The sequence below is a fragment of the Aquila chrysaetos genome, chromosome 8, assembly GCF_900496995.4.
Source record: "Aquila chrysaetos chrysaetos chromosome 8, bAquChr1.4, whole genome shotgun sequence".
NCBI classification, from domain to species: Eukaryota; Metazoa; Chordata; class Aves; order Accipitriformes; family Accipitridae; genus Aquila; species Aquila chrysaetos.
Genome location: NC_044011.1, coordinates 29,731,839 through 29,749,801, shown reverse-complemented (window position 1 = coordinate 29,749,801; position 17,963 = coordinate 29,731,839). Strand labels below are relative to the sequence as shown.

The 17,963-nt window shown below is 42.6% G+C and overlaps 1 protein-coding gene across 9 annotated transcripts in view; it reads right to left on the bottom strand.

The window, feature by feature from the left end:
• Positions 1-11,056: 11,056 nt before the first annotated feature.
• Positions 11,057-17,963, bottom strand: part of KIF16B (kinesin family member 16B) — a 153,043-nt gene continuing 146,136 nt past the window's right edge. For 5 of the 9 annotated variants that reach the window (XR_003924585.2, XM_030022323.2, XM_030022327.2 and 2 more), the window contains one exon: positions 15,455-16,739. Coding sequence is in view for 4 of the 9 variants with exons in the window: in XM_030022323.2 (XP_029878183.1) it covers positions 16,581-16,739 (159 nt within the window). In the remaining 5 variants the exon portion in view is untranslated. Of the gene's footprint in view, positions 11,558-15,454; positions 16,740-17,963 lie in introns of those variants that run through there. The other 4 variants (XR_003924586.1, XR_003924588.1, XR_003924584.2 and 1 more) reach the window with 3 other exon arrangements.

The following is a 17,963-nucleotide window of genomic DNA, read 5'->3' as shown; positions in this document are numbered from 1 at the left end:
CTTTTATCCAGGAGGAGGTTCAGAGAGGAGGTAATCAAAGCGCTCTCCTGAGTTGATTTTGCAGATTGAATCTACTTTAATTGTGCTCACACATGAATTAAACATCACCCTTTTCCCTAAACACATCCTGTGCTCTGTTTGCCATGCGGGTGCGGGGAGCCAGCACAGCCGATTACAGCCATGACTCACAGTTGGTTGCAAAGGGAAACACCTCCTGCTCCTGCAAAAACTTTGCACGCAACTCCCTTTTGCATGCACAGTTGTTAATGGGCTTGCACTTACATGGTGGAGCACACATACAGGCACACGTGTGAACCGAGCCCTGGGAGCATAAGTAATGTTGTCACACACAGGTGCATGTTGTGCTTTGCTTTTAAAATGCACGTTCTTGTAAATCAGTTGGTTTTTTTCTATTCTCTGAGGCGGGTTGATTCTAAGCGTAATCCTAAAACCTGACAAACATATTTCATACTTCTCAAACACATGCTCAGAGCATTGCTGCATAAATCCCCCAGCAGCTTCCCAGTGCATATTTCCCTTATCCCCTCCCCAGTGCCTATATCTGGGACACTTGAGGCACAGGTGGAGGTAACAGGGTTTGCTCAACAGACATCATATCCATAGGGAAGAAAGATATGAACTGCAAATCAGGGGCTTTATCATTATAGAGGTGGACCATAGCATTAAACGGGAAGAACTAGAAAACCTTGAGGAGCTGGGAAAAATTAAAGTGGAATGAAGCTCAATATTGTGGAGGGAGGGTCACGCATTTGGGGATTATCAAAACATTTACTCTCTTGGGGGTGCACAAAGCGAGTGCAAGTTGGGGCGTGGTAACACAAAGGAAAAGACAAGATTTTGGCAAGGGAGCTCTGCTGAACCACCATCAGCTCATGGCTATGCTGGAGGGAAATTTTCTCCTAAATGGTAGTAGGAAAAATATTTCCTACAGTGGGGTCAGAGATGCCAATATCGGCATACAAGCAATTGGTGCTACATTTACCATATAGCAATGAGATTTCTGGGGTGTATTGCTTAGCTCTTACTGCTTCTGTGAGCTTGTCTGCCTTGTAAATTATCTCTCAGTGGAAAATTATGTCTGTTATTTCTGAGCAAGTGGGGAAAGGAGAGCTACATCATGAGATGCTAAGAGAATCTGGCTGGGGGATTAGCTGTGAGGTTGGGTTTGCTCACTTCCAAGCCTTCCTGGGCCAGCTAACTCACAGTGACCACCCCAAGCTCCTCTAATAGGTGCTTAGTCATACACAAATGTAAACATGGAAGCTCTCTTTAGAGTCTACACAGGAAAAGACATGAAAAAAACGGGGAAGGAGGGGTGGTGCAGTTTGATTTAGTCCAGCCCAATCAAGACAAGAGGTGAGTTCTGGATACTTCCAGCCGAAAGGCTCAGAGGTGCAGCGAAGGTGCTGCCAATCCATACTAACGTATCAGCTAAAGAAAGGCAGAGGCTTTCACCAACACTCACTGGTTGTGCAGTCAGTGGTCCTTTGAGTGTCCTTTGACTGCAGAGCTCACTTCTCCCCGCAGCACTCAGAGAAAGCTCATGGAAAAGACAAGAACAATCCTGCGTCCTGCATCACCCTCTGCCATCTACTGCCAGTATTTCCCCAAATTTCTCTTGCAAATAACATTTTATTCCTATATAAGTTTACCTTGACATAGCTTGGCATTACTCAAGCAAAGATCATTTTTAAAAGTTAGCAGAAGAAAGGCACTCTGTTTTGCTCCCAAGCTGGGTATATTCTCGAAGACCTGTGAGCTAATTCAGCTGGGGAATATGAGGGGCTGCTCTGCTTCCTGGGGGATTTCCTTGCTACGTTTTCTTAATATCACCTCTCGGTTGTCGCTTCTTTTCTGTACACAAGCCCTTCTCCAAATTAACTTTCAGGCAGGTGAAGTACCCAGCCAGATAATTTTGTGGTGAAATCACTGGATGTTGCAGGGTTCTATAGATCCCAGCAAGAGCAACGTGTATGTACAGCCCATCACTCATGGAAAAGTAAGACAGAATTAAGAAAAATCACCACAGAAAAATGAGACTGAATTACCTGAAATTCACAGTAACAATCTATCACAAGTATATCACAAGGGACAGAGTTTCACATCTGAAAGGGCTTTTCAATCCACATCTGAAGGGTAGTATATAAATGCTACAGGTTATTTAAGTTGGTCTTTCAAGTAGTATAAATTGGCAAGTCAGCCCCAGTATTAATCATGAGATAAATGTTAAGTCAACCTGAGTTCTTTTTGTTGGGTTTTTGAGCCTGCAGGATGACATTTGTGACCATTTTTCTTAAGTCATGAGGACTAAAGAAAAAAATAAAATGCTTTTTTGATGAAAGCTGATATTCACAGAGAACTGAAGAATTCCCAACGCTGGGGTGTTTTGTAACCCCCAACACCATGAGACACACAGTAGGAGCTCACAACACCAAAACCACTACAAGACTGCGTCTCCACTCGCAGGCAGAGCCCTCTCGCCTTGGACTGCTTCTGCCAGAAATGTTCTTCTGCAAGATCTCACGCTATTCCCTTTGAATGCTCACTAGTCAACCTTAGGTTTGTGTGGTATACCATGATGACCAAATACAGCGATTTTTTTTTTTTCTCCCCAGAAAGCAGCTTTTTAACAAGAGCATAATAGATTATTTACAAGATATAACAAAGCATATTCATTCTTAGAGACACACTCAAACATACAGAAAAGGAACTCTTGGAGCATTGCAAGTGTTGGTATGAATCATCCTTCTCTCCAGCCATTTAATTACTCCAGGATTAGGAGTGCATAAGCTATGGTCTGCACTTTTATTAATGAAAACATCCATTATTATTCTTTTATGTGGAGCAGTGGAGTACCTGGAGGCCTTCTGCCGCTGAGCCCTTTATGCCTGCACTCAGGATTAGGAAAAATATGCCCTCAAACACCTTTGGATCGTGACAGATTCGACTGCTAGTGATCCTGGTCTAATCATAAAGCAACTTTGAAATACTATACATTTAAAAAAAAAAAAAAAATTAAGTCCTGCAGGAAACTGGCTTTGGGCATATTCGAGTGATAGGGGTGAACGTGTCTTGCTGAGAAACAGCACTTTGAAGTTGCTCCCAAATGGATAATGAACGATTAAAAGAACAAATGAGTTAAGCCAAGTAAAATGCATGGGTGTGCCCACAGCACCCTTCATCTCTGGAGCACACTGGCTTTGTAAGACTATTTCAAAAGGGAAGAAGCAACTCCATGCAAAGGAGCACTATATACCAGATCTGCACAGCACCTGACCGCTGGCAGTGCTCAAAAAAGCCCATGTCAGCTTGCAATCAAAACACTGCGCTGCTTGACAAACTCAATGCCACGTGGATGACATTAATCAGATATGTAGCCCTACGTTAGGAGGTGCATCATGTTCGGGTAGGAAAAAGGCACCTAAAGACTCATCTCAGGCTCGTGGGTGCTACGTGGGAAGTATCACGATGTCTGGTACCTAGGCACTTGCCTGATGGAAGAAAAGTTTAGCCCAAGCCCTGCCTCTGTCCCTTAACACCAAGACATGCTTTTCCAGGCAGTGCTGCAGAGCAGCAAACAGGCAAGCTCTCCAGTCCCCAATCTAACCACTGTTAATTCTCATCTCCCTTGCAAGGCTGTCACTGATGTGATAATTGCTGTTGCGTCCTCCTTCTAGGCAGTGCATTGCGCACCCAGCTCTGTGCCTGCATGATGGCAGTGCCGGGAAGGCTTCTGGGCTTCTCCTTCCACCCCACACAGCTAGGGCAAATCCATAGCTCATTCCCCTCGGGGCAATCAGAGAAGGGATTTCCACTTGGGAAAACCTCCCTGAGTTACACACCTGCTGATGGGGCAATCTATGCAGCACCCTGAATAGATAATTAATTACACTGGAAGAAAGACAGACACTGCTCAGACGTAGGGGCTTTTCCTTTTTAAAATCAAGGGGATTGCAGTTAAACAAACAAACAAACAAGCAAAAAAGGAACTGACGACAGAAATGGTAAATAATGCCTGCTGAGCTCCTCTGAGCTGTGTGGATGACACCCAGGAGCGAAGAGATTCCCGAGTCACCTGCAGAAATGCCACGCGAGAGAAAAGCACAGACAGGAACCAAAAGCAAAGATGTTTAGCCCAAGAGGAATTAGATGTAAGCTACAGGCACTCCAATCTGAAAAGCATCCCTTGAGAAAGGATACCAGTGGCTAAATCCTCTATTTTCAATTTGACATTCCAACGTCCACATGAAAGCATGTCCAGAAAAACACCATGCTGAACTTAGAGCAACGGAGGAGCCGCAGAAGCCCACGACATCCATTTTTTAGCTCTGGACATTACTGTGCGACTGTGAGCAGCAGCAGGGGAGGTATAAGGAGATGGCATAACGCTTGTTTGCAGAACTTTTATTGCTAATTGACATTTCTGCAGAGGTCCCCAGACAGTCACAGGCAGCGCTGGTTGGCCAGGCCATGGAAAGCAGTCTAAAGCGTCCTGTCTGGTACCCAAATGGGGGCCATATTTCTGACGGAGACTCCAGCAAAGAAGTAATGGATATAAACATGCCTAAATGTGCTAAATCTAAACAAAGGCACTTGTACACAATCTTTGTTCAAACAATATGATTGTCTTACAAATTGAGTACTTCCTTCAATTTCCACATTTATTGCGAGATGAGCTAAATCGCTCGGGGACTATCAAAGCATCTCATTTAAGAAATATCAACATGTACAAAGGAAAGCTTTCCTTTCAACCAGCAAGAACGGCTTCAGAAGCTCATGAAGGGCTTTTTCTTGTTTTGTTATTCTCCGCTTTTAGCTCATCCATCTAGGGAAGTAACAAGGTGTGAAGACAAACTTTGCGATCGCAGAGGAACATTGCTAATGATTTCCCTTTCAACTGCCTGCTCAGCTTTACCTTTGCTAGAAAGGATTACCTGTTGCTGACAAAAGGTGTCATCTCCACTCAGATTAATTGCACTCACATTAATTACTGGCAGGGACCAAGGCTGACTATGTGTAACATTATTTCAACACATTAAATCTAACAAGCTTTAAGCTTGCTGTAATGGGACAGCACATGGTTCTTCCAGTTAGATACAGAATTGCTGACCCCATTATTCACAACCAAATAATCCTTTTAGTGTGACTTGAACCATGATGGTCTAGTTTTCAAGCCTTTTCTCTCTCATTACGTCTTCTCCCTTTATGTCTGCTTTTCCTCCTCTCCATCATGGTACCTCATGGCGTGTTGCCCCGAGCTTTATTAGGTGACTTGTGGCAGCCCATTTCCCAGCTAAGAGACCTGCAGGAGCAACGCTCTGCTCTCCTGAAATTGCATCCCCTAAAATACGCCGCTTTCAGGATTATATTTCCCCACAGCACACAGAGAGTGCCTCAGACTTGATAAAACATTGTAGTGCCGCTGACTTTGATCAAGCCCCAGCAGCAGGGATGGGTTGAGGATCTGAGCCAGCCTTGACAGTCCTGCTGAAGATTTTGCCGATACAATGAGGACAACAAACCTGTCCAGCTACCAAAGCGTCCAAGCAAATTTGTGTATGCTGTGCTGGTTGCAGCCTTCAGCTGACACACATAAGCCTTAGGGAGGAAGAGCCGGTGCCATGCCAAGAGGGAGGCGACCACAATTTGGTCTCCAAGGTTTCCTAATGCTGGAGTTGAGGTTAGCACTACCTACACCATCGGTAAATTTTTACTTGGTTCACCCACTTGATTAGCTATGAAAGAACATGACAAGGGTAGATAAGAAATCTAAGAGAACCTGTACATTAAACATTTCACTCTATCCATAGCCAATCTTGACACTGCAGCGATGCTGCAAGAGTTCATTTGCTACCAGCCCGAGGGAGCGCACTGAGCCAAAGCCCTGCAGGAGATACTCCCCAGCGAGGCTCAACCCGGAGATCAGAGGAGCAGAGACGAGGAATCTGCTTGCCTCGCCTCCAGCTGCGCCCTGCTTTGAGAGGCACAGCACCACTGAGCCCAGCCAAAGCTCTCTACAGGCTAAACCAGCAGTCCTGAGCCTAGAAGCAATGCTGACAGAGAAGTTTAAAAGGACTTTTTCCACTAGAGCTGAGCTTGATGCTCGGTAGGACAAAATCGAGAGTTGAGTTCACGGCAGGCAGAATATCTTGCAAACAGGGAGCTTGTAAACTTAAATGATTTCTCATATACCCATAAGGCAAGACATGAGGATTAGACCAAAGAGCTTGGCATTTTCTCTCCCTCATCTTTTTCTATCTTAATGACTCTTTAACTTGCAGTGCCAAAAGTACAGCTGGCCTTTGTCAGACACCCTGCGGGGACCCTGCCTCTGGCCGCGTCCCGGCCAGCCTCACCATCAGGAGCTGAGCACGACATGACTGCGTGGCTGCTCTGCAGAGGCACAGACTCCAAACACAACCACAGGGCACTGCCACTCATGGTTCTGAGCAAAACCCATCCACACACAGCTCCTCCTGGGACCAGTCCTGGAGACTAGTTAATAAATCAAAGGGCCAAGCCTGCCATCTTTATGCAGGGCTTACTAAGGCAAAGCTCTCTTAAATACCATATGTGCTGAAAGGTCTGGGGTGTCTCACAAGTACAACCCACCCCAAGCCCCCAGGAGAAGACATCCGTGGGGCTGAAGGAAGCTGGCAAGATCTGCTCCACACCCCCCATGATCCCATGCAAGCCTCTTCCCTTGGGCGGCCACCAGAAGTCCAAAAAAACCCAAACCCCACAACACCCAACCCAGCATAACTCTGCTGCTTTGTGATGTCCATGTAGCCCCATTACAAAAGGTTTTGTCAACACACGGGTAAGCAGCAAAAAGGTTAAATTAGTTCAGTTCATACATATTTAAGTACCACGACCTGCATTATCAAGCTCAGGCTCAAAATATTTGTAATGGCACAATTAGCTTCAGGCACATTATCTCACTAGTATCAGCAACTGTACGTATTTATTTACAAATAACACAGGGGGGAATTAAATGTTGCCGTCACTGTTGTCAGGGAAACAATCTACTTCTAAATTTTTAATTTTTTAATTTAAAATGTTGTATTCTAAACAGGGATACTCATTAAAATTGTATGAGGAAAACAGGGGAAAAAAACCTGGTGGATCTACCTATGGTGGAATTGATGTACACTGTAATTACAGCAGGTTACGAAGGCAAAAAACGTAGCTTTCATGTGAGACCACGGTTATGAATGTTTCTGCACATTACTTATGATTACTGTTGCTTAAGAAGGAGAAAATAATTTATTCTGCATGTGTAAATCCTTGGCAAAAATTGCAGATTGGAATACATAATTTACTTTGTGTACTGCAATTTTTATGTAAATACTAGGATCATCACCATAAAAATGGTTGCTCAGTAGAGACAGATTTATAGTGATATAAATGGTAATTTGTGTAGTTGAGTTTAATAACTAATATCCTAATTTAGTACTTTCATGGAATTGGTGGTACTGGGAACGTGCTCTCCTTGAGCAAATATCTTCTAAAGCCTCCGCGGTAGAGATGGACTATCAGATCTGTCGGGAAAATTGCTGCAATATCTTCTGTAGAAGAAAAGCCAGGCAACAGTAAGAGGAAACAGCACATTTTGAATAACGTGAGATTGCCAGTCTCCAGCCTTACAAACCTTAGAATTACTTGTAATCAGTGTTTCACCAAGGAGGAAACAATACATGTAAGTCTTTTTAGAGCCCAATCCTCCAAAAACCTGAACACCCGAAGATTTACTATCCTCTGCAAATCCAAACTCACTCCCCTGTTCCCTGTCCTACCCTGCCCATCTCCCTGTTACATCACATTCGCATTTTGCTTTTTAAACTACTGTGTTATTTGTGTGGCCAGAAAATGATGCTGTGTTCCCAGTCTGTACCTGAGCGGTGTGGGGAACAAGCCAAACTGCTGTGCCGAGCTGGGAGCAGGGGTGGGCAGCGCTCGTCCCAGGGCTGCCCGCACCCTTGGGGTCCTCCTCGCCGTCTGGCTGCGGCTCTCGCTCCCACCCCACGCACTGCAGGGAAGGAGCATTTGGTGATGGAGTCGGATGGAAAGCTCGTTTTTCTACTTCTTGGCCTATTTGCATTACCTGAGCTAATAGCTGGCGAGGAAGGGCTCTCCGGGGTACACCGCACGTCTGCAGAAATCCTGGCTTTGATTTCTCAAACATGCAAACCATCTGTCGACAGCTCCAGCGCTGGGAGCGGGGCCGGCGGGATGCCTTGGAGCCCTCCTCCCCTCTCGTGTCCTGGCGTGGCCCTCTAGAGCGCCCACGTGTCCTTACCGAGAGCAGTGCTTGCACTCATCCCTGCGGTCCCACATACCTGCGGTCACACAGCTGGACTGGCTGTTGGGGGGAAAACGTGCCTGGAGCTGGGAGATTTGCGGGACACCTCGGCCAAACCCAACAGCCCTCCCACAGGCAGCCACTCCAGACCAGTCTGCCCAGTCTGCTCCAGCCCCCATGGTACCATGGGTACCACATGCACCATCCCACCGCAGCTGCACTGAGATTAGAAACCTGGAGGAATTTTTTATAATTAAAAGTTGTTCTTGCCCCAAGGCCTGTTAACATGGGATGCATCTCTAATTACTGCTGGTTTCCACTCCCAGGCCCTTTATTTGTTTTCCTTTACAGCTGTGAAGTTGTTTGGTTTTCTCCCAAGTCTATCCCCTAATAAAAGACCTAATAACACCAGCTCTTGGACATTTTTGTGGCAGGCTTAGTAAGTCACAGCACTAGCTGTGATTCTGTAGATTTAACCCCTTGGTGTCAACAGGTTCCCAGCTTCAGTGACTTCCATTTGATACAAATTGGAAAATCCTTGACATTTTACACCAAGGGGTTAATTTGCAAAGGGATGAGAGTTCAGTTTCAGTTACAAGCTTAGGTTTAATAATAAGGGAATGAAAAATTTAGGTTACCTAGAGACCAACCAGAGTGTAAAATTGTCCTTGAAGGTGCATTTCTATGTGAAGGTGAAAACAGGGGGTTTTGAACATCATAAAGCTAGAGGAACAGAGAGGAAATACAAAAACAAATGGGTACTTCAGCTTGCTTTTTTTTTTCCCCACATCTCTGGCAATATGTAAGGGGACAGTAAACAAATTACACCAAGGGAGTGAAAAGGGATCAACACAACACGTGCATTTAATCTCCAGAACAACTGCAACTGAAACGTGATTTACCTTAAAAAGGGCTTGCTTGGGCAAAGGAACCAGAGGAACTGAATGTCATTGGAAACCCACAGAGAAACCACAGAGCAGCTCCTTTGCCACGACTTGTGGGAAGTCGTAGGAAGTAACCAGTGAGTCCTGAGCTTCGTCAGGCAGATTAGCCTGGGGAAGGGGTGTCAGACTTGGCTCTTGAGGTGCCCAAGTGGCACCAGCACCTTTCTTGGTCCCGTTCTGCCTCTACCCTCCTGTCACCACTGGTTTCCTATGTTTTGAATGGGCACCTACCACAGGAAGGAAAGTTTCCACCTGAACAGTGAATAATGGCCAAAGTGCAGACCAATCACAGGCTCACAAAACAAATTAGTTATTCTAAGTTCAGCATACCTCCAAGGAGAGAGATATTGACCATGAAATTTCCAGCAGAGAGCTCTGTGAAGCCTTAGTAACCACAGTCCAACCCCTCGTACCTGAAAAATAAATCACTCAACCCAAGAAAGTCCTGTTCTCACTGATTTTCCAGAACATCATTGAGGCAGTCTCATTTACCAGCCTTGTCAAGTTGTTGCTGGAAAGGTAATACAACAGCCTTCATAATGGTATAGCAAAAATTATTACATGCCTTTTGTCCTGTAATGTGCAGGATGCCAGATGGGTGTTCATAAAGCAGCCAAAACTTGACCTGTAAAATCTTATCCCGAATTTAAAGGCCAGACTACCCAGTATGACTTTCAAATGTTACCCTTGATTTAATTCACACAGAATGAGATACATGTAGTCAACGCACCCTAACAGAGTTCTATTTAAGACTGGGAAGCTCTCAGCATTTCTCACTGACACACTAAAACCTTGCTCCACCACTACAAGAGAATGGGGGAAGTGAAATCCTCTTGCATATGAGATAAGCTGTGCTGAAGGATGCTCTGATTTGCTGGTGGAGTTGCCACATTTGAGCAATTCTGGTTCCATTCAGTAGATAATGCTATGCAAATGTTATTGGTACCACAGATTAAAAAATTTGTGATATATGTTTTTAGAACAAGCACTTGGTTGTGTTTTCTTTGTTTTTTTTTTTTAAATTTTCTTGCAATTTTTTTGGCATACTTCCATTCTCCATTGCCTTTCCTAGCAACACCCAGTGCTACTCACACAACGGATAAAGCCAAAGTCTGGCATATAATTAAGATGTTAAGAGGTAACTTCATCTGGACACATAAACCTGAGCACCTGCTTATGAAAGCAGGTGCCAGAATCAATACGCACAGGCAGCTTGGAAGCTTGTCCAAGACTCTGATTTCACACAGTGTTGAGCAACCTTTTCCTGTCACAGCACAGAGGGCGTCCACCGTACCTCCTGGAAGCACTTGCTTCCCAGAACTAGCAATTTCTTTTATCCACACTGCACTAATGAACACTCTGAAGCTCAAAACTGGACAGATTGGAATACAGGACAAACTGAGATATGTATCTAATTGCTTACACAGTCTTATGCTAACCTTTCAGAGGGCTGTATTGCCCCCACATTGTCCAGCACTCTTCCCCTGTTGCTCAGCTACTAAAATGATGAGAATTAGAGATGGTTATGGATGGAAATGTGCCACGGCTTGTTTTTTCAGTAGTAGTACATTACCTTGCCTCCTGTTGAACTCAATGGAACAACAGTGATTTGATAGGCAGATAGTTTCAGTTTCAGAATAAAAGACAACCATGATGCAGAAGTCCTGAAAACACACTGAGATTTCCCAGGTCACACAACAGTAATAATCCCTTTTCCCCCCACGCCCCCCACACCCCTTTTTGAGATTCTGATTTCTGATTTAATTCACAATACCAAAACCTAAAAACATTGATTTTTTCAGAACGTGACTAAAACCTGGTTTTAATCTGTGATCTCTGATCCATATCTTAAGGAAAGAGAAAAACAGATTATCACAGAGGCAACCCCTGTCTCAAGGCAACATTAAAACAGGTTAACATGAAGAAAATACACTGTTGGGCAAGGATGGTGACAAAAACCAGAGTCCCACAAAGACCTCCTGACCTAAATAGGAGGTATCATTAAGTAGAAGGCTCCCTCTCCTTGAACACATTGTTTGAAGAAAGGCTCCTGTCAAATGTTAATTACAATGGAAAAGAATATAGGAATGATCATGAAAAAGTACAATAATGCTCCAAAAAGCTGTAGCATGTGAGACCTTTGAAGGCTCAGAAGTTCAAAATATGTAAAAAGATCAAAAACTCATGTTCCACTTTGCTAGATCAGAAGAAGACGAGATAACTATATCTTTTCAAATAATAAAGGGTTTTCTTTTTCTTCAACTCTTCCCAGCACATTCTTCTAAACTGTCTGTAAAACAAGAAAACAGAAAGGAAATAATCGAAAACTTACGAAGAATGAGAACAAGCCATTCAGACAAAACCGCGAAGATAGAAGAAGCCATCAAAAGAAACCAAGAAGGACTTTGAAAGCCTGTAGACTTTTTTCTTAGACCTATTTCTTTTTCCAAGACCGACTGCTTAAAAACAACAACAAAAATGCTGCTGAAACTCTGTGTGAGTGCACAAGCTGTGCTATGGGGAGCTGACACTTCAGCTGTCAGCATGACATTGGAGAAAAATGTCAGTGTTTATAAAGAAAATAAAGTTATAAAGAAGAAAACAGAAACAGGGCTTCCCATGCTGTCGCTAGCATTTTTTGCTGAGACACGAGGCTAAAGCCTCTAGTCCAAAATCTTGCCTCCATTTTATCAAACATTAATGTGATCTCTTAATAAGGCTTCCCCACACCCCCACTCCTTTCAAAACTATTTTAAAACTCAATCTCGAGAAGAAAAAAAAAAAACAGTATCTTTTGTGATCTGGTATTTTTGTCCAATTGGACAAGCTCTTTTACTGATTTAACCACAGCAGACAGGATGGCATCATGGAAGTTTATCTATTTCCCACAAAAAGCATTTTCAGGTCACAGCTCACTTTCCCTACATCTTTCTTTTTCTTTTTTCTCTGATCGACTTCATCGTTATTGTACCAAAAAAAAAAAGTGCATCTTCAACTGCATTCTGGTCTGCAACCAATTATAACAAAACACTCTTTTAAAATAATAAAACAGCAGTAAAAAAAAAAGGGGGGGGGCAGGATCGAGTATATAAAAAATTCACTTCATAGGTCTGCCAAGAAAATATATCTAGACTTCAACCCTTTAACTGGATCTCAGGGCCTAGGCAACTCCATAGATCTTAATTGCTCATGAAGACTTTCCTGCAAAGGAACATCTTCTATGTCCCTTGATGAGGTAGGAAGCCAACCAATTTTTGCTCTTCAGCTTATCAAATGTTTTTGGTTTTTTCCCCAGGATATAATGAAACACAGAGAAAACAAACCCAGGGGTGGACATAAGAATCTTGCTAAGTTAAAAAAAAAAAAATCATTTCTTCCAATTTTGGGGCTTCAGTGAGACAGCAGCATATAAAATTTCAAGCTTTATCACAGTCTAGCACAAACGTATTTCTTACTCTCATATACAGGACAGGTCACATGGACAGTAAATAGGAAATTCTGCAATAGCTTTTAAAGGCCCACTGATTAAACTGGAAAGATTAGGTCTGATTGTCTGAGCAACACATTTAGTGTCCCACTTTTTTTTTTTTTTTTAAATTTACGTATTTCAGTTCCTCATTTTATCTGCATCAACTGCAAAAACTTGAAGTAACCAGCCAAGCTCTACACAAGTGGGTTTTTTTCCCCTCATGTTTTTAGAGCAATTCTGAAGACCCTCATCTCTAACATCATCTCCAACAGCAGCAGCTGCGAATTGGTTTTAGGACTGACCCTGTGGGCTCTTGGGACAGGGCAGCTTGTGGAACAAGGGGACTGACAGGAGCAATTTAGCAGCAAGGCTTTGGGGGCTGCTCTACCTCTTTCCTACGAGAAGCAGCATATTCAGAGGAAAAGCACTTCGAGTTATAGGAGTGGAGGGTCCAGACCAACAAGAAGCTTTTCCCAAAGGTTTTTTGCATCTTGATTAAGTTGTCATGCAGAAAAATAGCCTAGCGCCATCTCCAGTGTGCCTTTTGGCCTTTTTTGTGCAACCCTATTGATGAAAAATTGCTGTAGGGTCAGCAAGGATATGAGCCAAGTGGTTTGGTGACTTAAATGGAGGCACAACTTCAGTTGCATAGGTAAGACCGATGGCCTCAGTATAGTAAAGCACTTAAATACACACTTCGGTTGAAATACAAATAGTCCTGATACTGAAGTTAAGGTTTCACTTAAGGACTTCGCTGATGCGAAGCCCACAAGCCCAATTACAGAGGCACTGCTGTTGGAACATCTTAAAAATGGCTAATAATTTTGACATGCATCTCAGCTTCTATTGAAAACTTCTTATGAAGTCTGGGTTTAAAGACTGTAGCTTATAAAGAGCCATCATATTTTTTACTGATGAAATTATTAAAAGATGCCTCTTAGTCTAGCCTGAGCTTGTAGTCATTGATTAAACTCTGGATGCCACTGAAGGATAGATAAGAAGGTGGGAAAAGCTGGTAGCCTGGGGTTGTAGTCCTAATGGCATGCTTACACTTGCATTTCTGTAGCTTTTAACTTGATGACATTTTAAATTAAGTGATTAATCGGCCCTTACTTTGTTATTTGCAATGTACACATTTAACACCGCAGGCCAGATAAACTAGCCAACATAAATTAGCCACCTTATTGGCAGGTTTATACCACTAGAGCATCTGGTTCTCCCTGAATTAATTTGTACTGTAGACAGGAACCGAGTACAAGTCTTCTTTTAAAATCATGTGAAAAATACAAATATTCATATTTTTCACTCGACTTAACTCTCTTGTCTAGTTGTGTTTTCCTTAAAACAGGTTCTCCAAATCCAAAGTGACATGAAGCATGGGACTTACGTCTGGGAGTCCAGCACACGCAACCCTTCTGTCAGACTAGCATTTGCTGTGCAGCACGATGGAGTTTTGCTTGTCAGGCTCTGCGCTGCTTGCCATGAGAAAGCGCTGGGCACCACTGGTGGTTTTTCAGGTAGGACTTCTGCAGAAACTGGGTTTGTGCAGCAGATAAAGCAGCTTGCCATTTCTTGGCCTGCCACGTCCTTTCATAGAAGTGGCACACAGGAAATAATGCTCTATAGTTACGTAAAATTCATTTTTTAAAACTCTGAAGCATTAATTCTTTATCGTACTGCATTACAATGAGGTAGGAGGGGGAGCAGGCCAAGGGAGATGGAGAAACAGGAAAGACTCTTTGGTTTTGAAGTGAGATTTAGGGTCAAATATGAAAATCAGCAATACCATGCCCAATTTCTGCCTCTGAAACCCTCATACGGGCACATCAGGGTAATATAGTCAAGTAAAGTTACCAATCTTCCATTAATGTGTGCAGCAACATCAAACTCCAGTTATTCAGCTCACCATAGGAACCCAGCAAGCACCCAACCTCCACTTTCTGATTGGGGAAAAACAAGCAAAGCCAAATGGCGCGGTGAAGAAGGAAGGGAGGACACTGCCGCCTGGTCAGGGGCATGATATGTGCACAGAAAGGCCCTGGGAGAGATCAGAGAGGTGCAGTACAGGCACAGGGCATGGTGAGGATCACGAGGTCGGGTCCCTGTTGGTGATGAGGCACAGGCAAGGTTAGCGCTCCAGTGCGGAAGTGCACGAGGGAGACTGGGAACAGCTGGGACATGGTGGAAAACCAGTTTGGGAATCAACAGATTTGACTGGAATGCTTAGCTTAAAAACCTGGCTCCCAACTGAAGGTATTAAGATGCCTAAGTCAGATAAAGTCAGACATATCCAAGGACATTAAAGTCTACCCTGCTGATAATAGGGCTTCCGATGATTTAGAAATTTTACCCTAACTTTTGTTTTCAATGAAATGAATCAAAGTAATAAACATACTCTCAAAATTTAAATGATCCATTCTAATAATTTATTTTCTTTTTTCTTTTTCTTTTTTTTTTTTTAATTAGAAATGCTTATTGTAGCAGGCGAAGCTTAGTAATGGAACCCAATTATCTTCATACATCATATTAAATGTAAAACATTACTGTTCCTATAATTTAGGTCATGAGATATAAATGTCACTAGTGTTGTTACTTCAGGTTTTAATAATAATTTTCTACAACATGAAATAGTTTGATTACCAAGACCTACCAGTGGTCAGTGATGGCAACGCGCAAATAATACTTCACACTCCTAACAAATGGCACACAAAACTTACCTTTCATTATGCTTTTTAATAACTGGAAGTTGTTCAATTCTGGTTTTTATACAACCAATTATACATTAACATGTACAAGCACTCAATTCCAGTCACAGTGTGTATATATTTTTGGATCCACAGCAATATAAAATGAGTTCTACCTGTATATACATGTGCAAGTCTGAATGAGTCCTGAGTAATTTTAAAGTACTATTAATCAAATCCTGTAAATTTTAACCGTTACAAATAAAACCCAGGTTTTACAGTGTTATGCTATTGTGAAGAAGGTATTTTTCAAAAAAAGAAATATAGCACTTTGCATTTAGCTTTATGCATAGCTATGAGCTCCGTACAGTGCACAGTATCCACTTAACAGTCTGGGTAATTAGAAAATCTGAAAAGATGCTGACCACATTCTTCGGTAACTATTGCTTCCTCTGCTTCTTAATTAACGGTGAGTGATTCGTTCTGCTTCAAAACAACCAAGTGTGGAAAACTTTTACAGGGTTTAAATTATATTCTTTCTGCTGCATATATTTTTGTAAACATTCAAGTTACCCAGGCCCTTTAATTCTTCTGAAGAAAACTATACAATCATACAATCAAGCAGTTAAAATGTGTGTCTGGGAAGAAAAAAAGAAACAACAGTGGAGTATGAGCATTACCTTGAACACACAGTATGCTATAAGGAAACAAAAGAGGAAGTGTTCTTTAAGGAACAGCTTAGACAGAAACCAAAAGGCTGCTCAGAAACTCTCTGTCAGCATGACATGCTCCCATGGTAAACACGAGATGCTCTCGCACCACCAGACAAAGTGTCTGAGCAAACGGGAAGGAAGCATTCCCGCTAAGGAGCAGATCCAAACTCAGCACAAGAGTCAGAATCTTTGTACAGTATTAACAGAGCAACTTACACAAAGATGTCTGTATAGCCCATGCCAGGAAAATGCAGGCACTAATATGAGAGCTGGTAAAGGACACAGGCTAGCGTCGGGGCACAGCTGTCTTTAACTGGAGTTGTTTTGATGCAACTTCCCAGGTATGGAGGAAGATAGCTTTTTTCTTCCCCCCATTTCTCTTGCACCGCAAAAGTGAAGGCACCATTCCAACTGTGCTCCTCTGGCAGAAGGGTCCTGGCCCAAAAGTTAGCTGGTCCCGTGGCTGCTATAGTCAAAAACGCCTTTCCTGAAGAAGGGTGAGAATTCGCAGATGGTGTGTTTTGACAGAGTTAGCCCCACTTTATCAATGTGCAGTGGAGACGATGGAGATTTCAGCATTGCAGAGAAAAAGCTCCTGAGGTATTTCTGTGGAATGAAATGCAAAATGTCATAAGGTTTACTTGATCAAATTGATTACAACCACCTTGAAGAATTACGTGAACAGCAGTATAGAAAAAAAGAAACAAGATCTCCATGGACTGTTAAAAGTCCCTTTAACAACCATCAGCATTTAAATCCATCCATAAAACAGGTCTACTGAAATGTCTGTATTAAGCTCAGGAATAGCAGAGAAGAAGTATCTTCCACTTTCTTCCCCTGTCAAGCTTAGTAACTGTTTGACTCTGTGCTTGTGAGATGCTTGCTGGTTTATTCTGCAGTCGTGTAACGCTTTCTGCTAATCATGACCTGCTAATACTGCCGTCTAGCATTACCAAACACTATAGCAGGTGCAAACCTCCAATCTATTCCACAGGAATTTCACTACATATGGACACAAAAGGACTTCAGAAATCTTTCCCTCATAAAGCCTCCACAATCCTTGCATCAAAAAGGATTTGTTTTGATCAAGGCCATCTGCACAAAGATTGCACGACTTCCACATTACCTCAGAACCCACCAGCATCTTTTCACTGAGCTGCCTTCTAAATTTCTTTTTTTTTTTAAGTCTAACAAGAAGCATTCCCCTTCCCAAAAGTTAATATTCACCAACTGCTGTGTGACTTGCATCCATTTGTGTCTACAGAAATTGTGACAGATGTACATTAACACAAAGTTAGTTTTCACAAACCTGATGGGGTTTCCTTCACATATGGGTTGAATTATTACAAACATTTAGCATGATTTAATAAGTCATATTTATAACTTCTGAATGAAACACAGTAGATAAAACATTGATCAGACCAGTGCTAAAGAAGTACCCAATGTCACCCAAATAGCTGTAAGGGACATCTCATCTGGAACACAGGGATAAACTCCTTTGCTCTCCTACAGTCTGACCACAGAAAAAGATAACTCAAGAAATTATTCACAAATCTTGGATGCAGTGGGAAACACACCTGCAAGACAGAACAGCACAATCTCCTCTGAAGACCACAAGGTTTAGTTATTTGAATGCAGCAGCTTTTGGGTCATGGAAGTGGTTCCATGTTAGCGAAGTAGCCCTAATTATTCACTTTCTTCTCAAGAAGAATTCCTCCATAGTATAATAACCTGTTATCTATTTAAATGCCTTGGAAACCAGCTGTATTAGTATCACAGAAAGCAGGATAACAAAAAAACAACAACAAAAAAAGCAGCTGACACATAAGC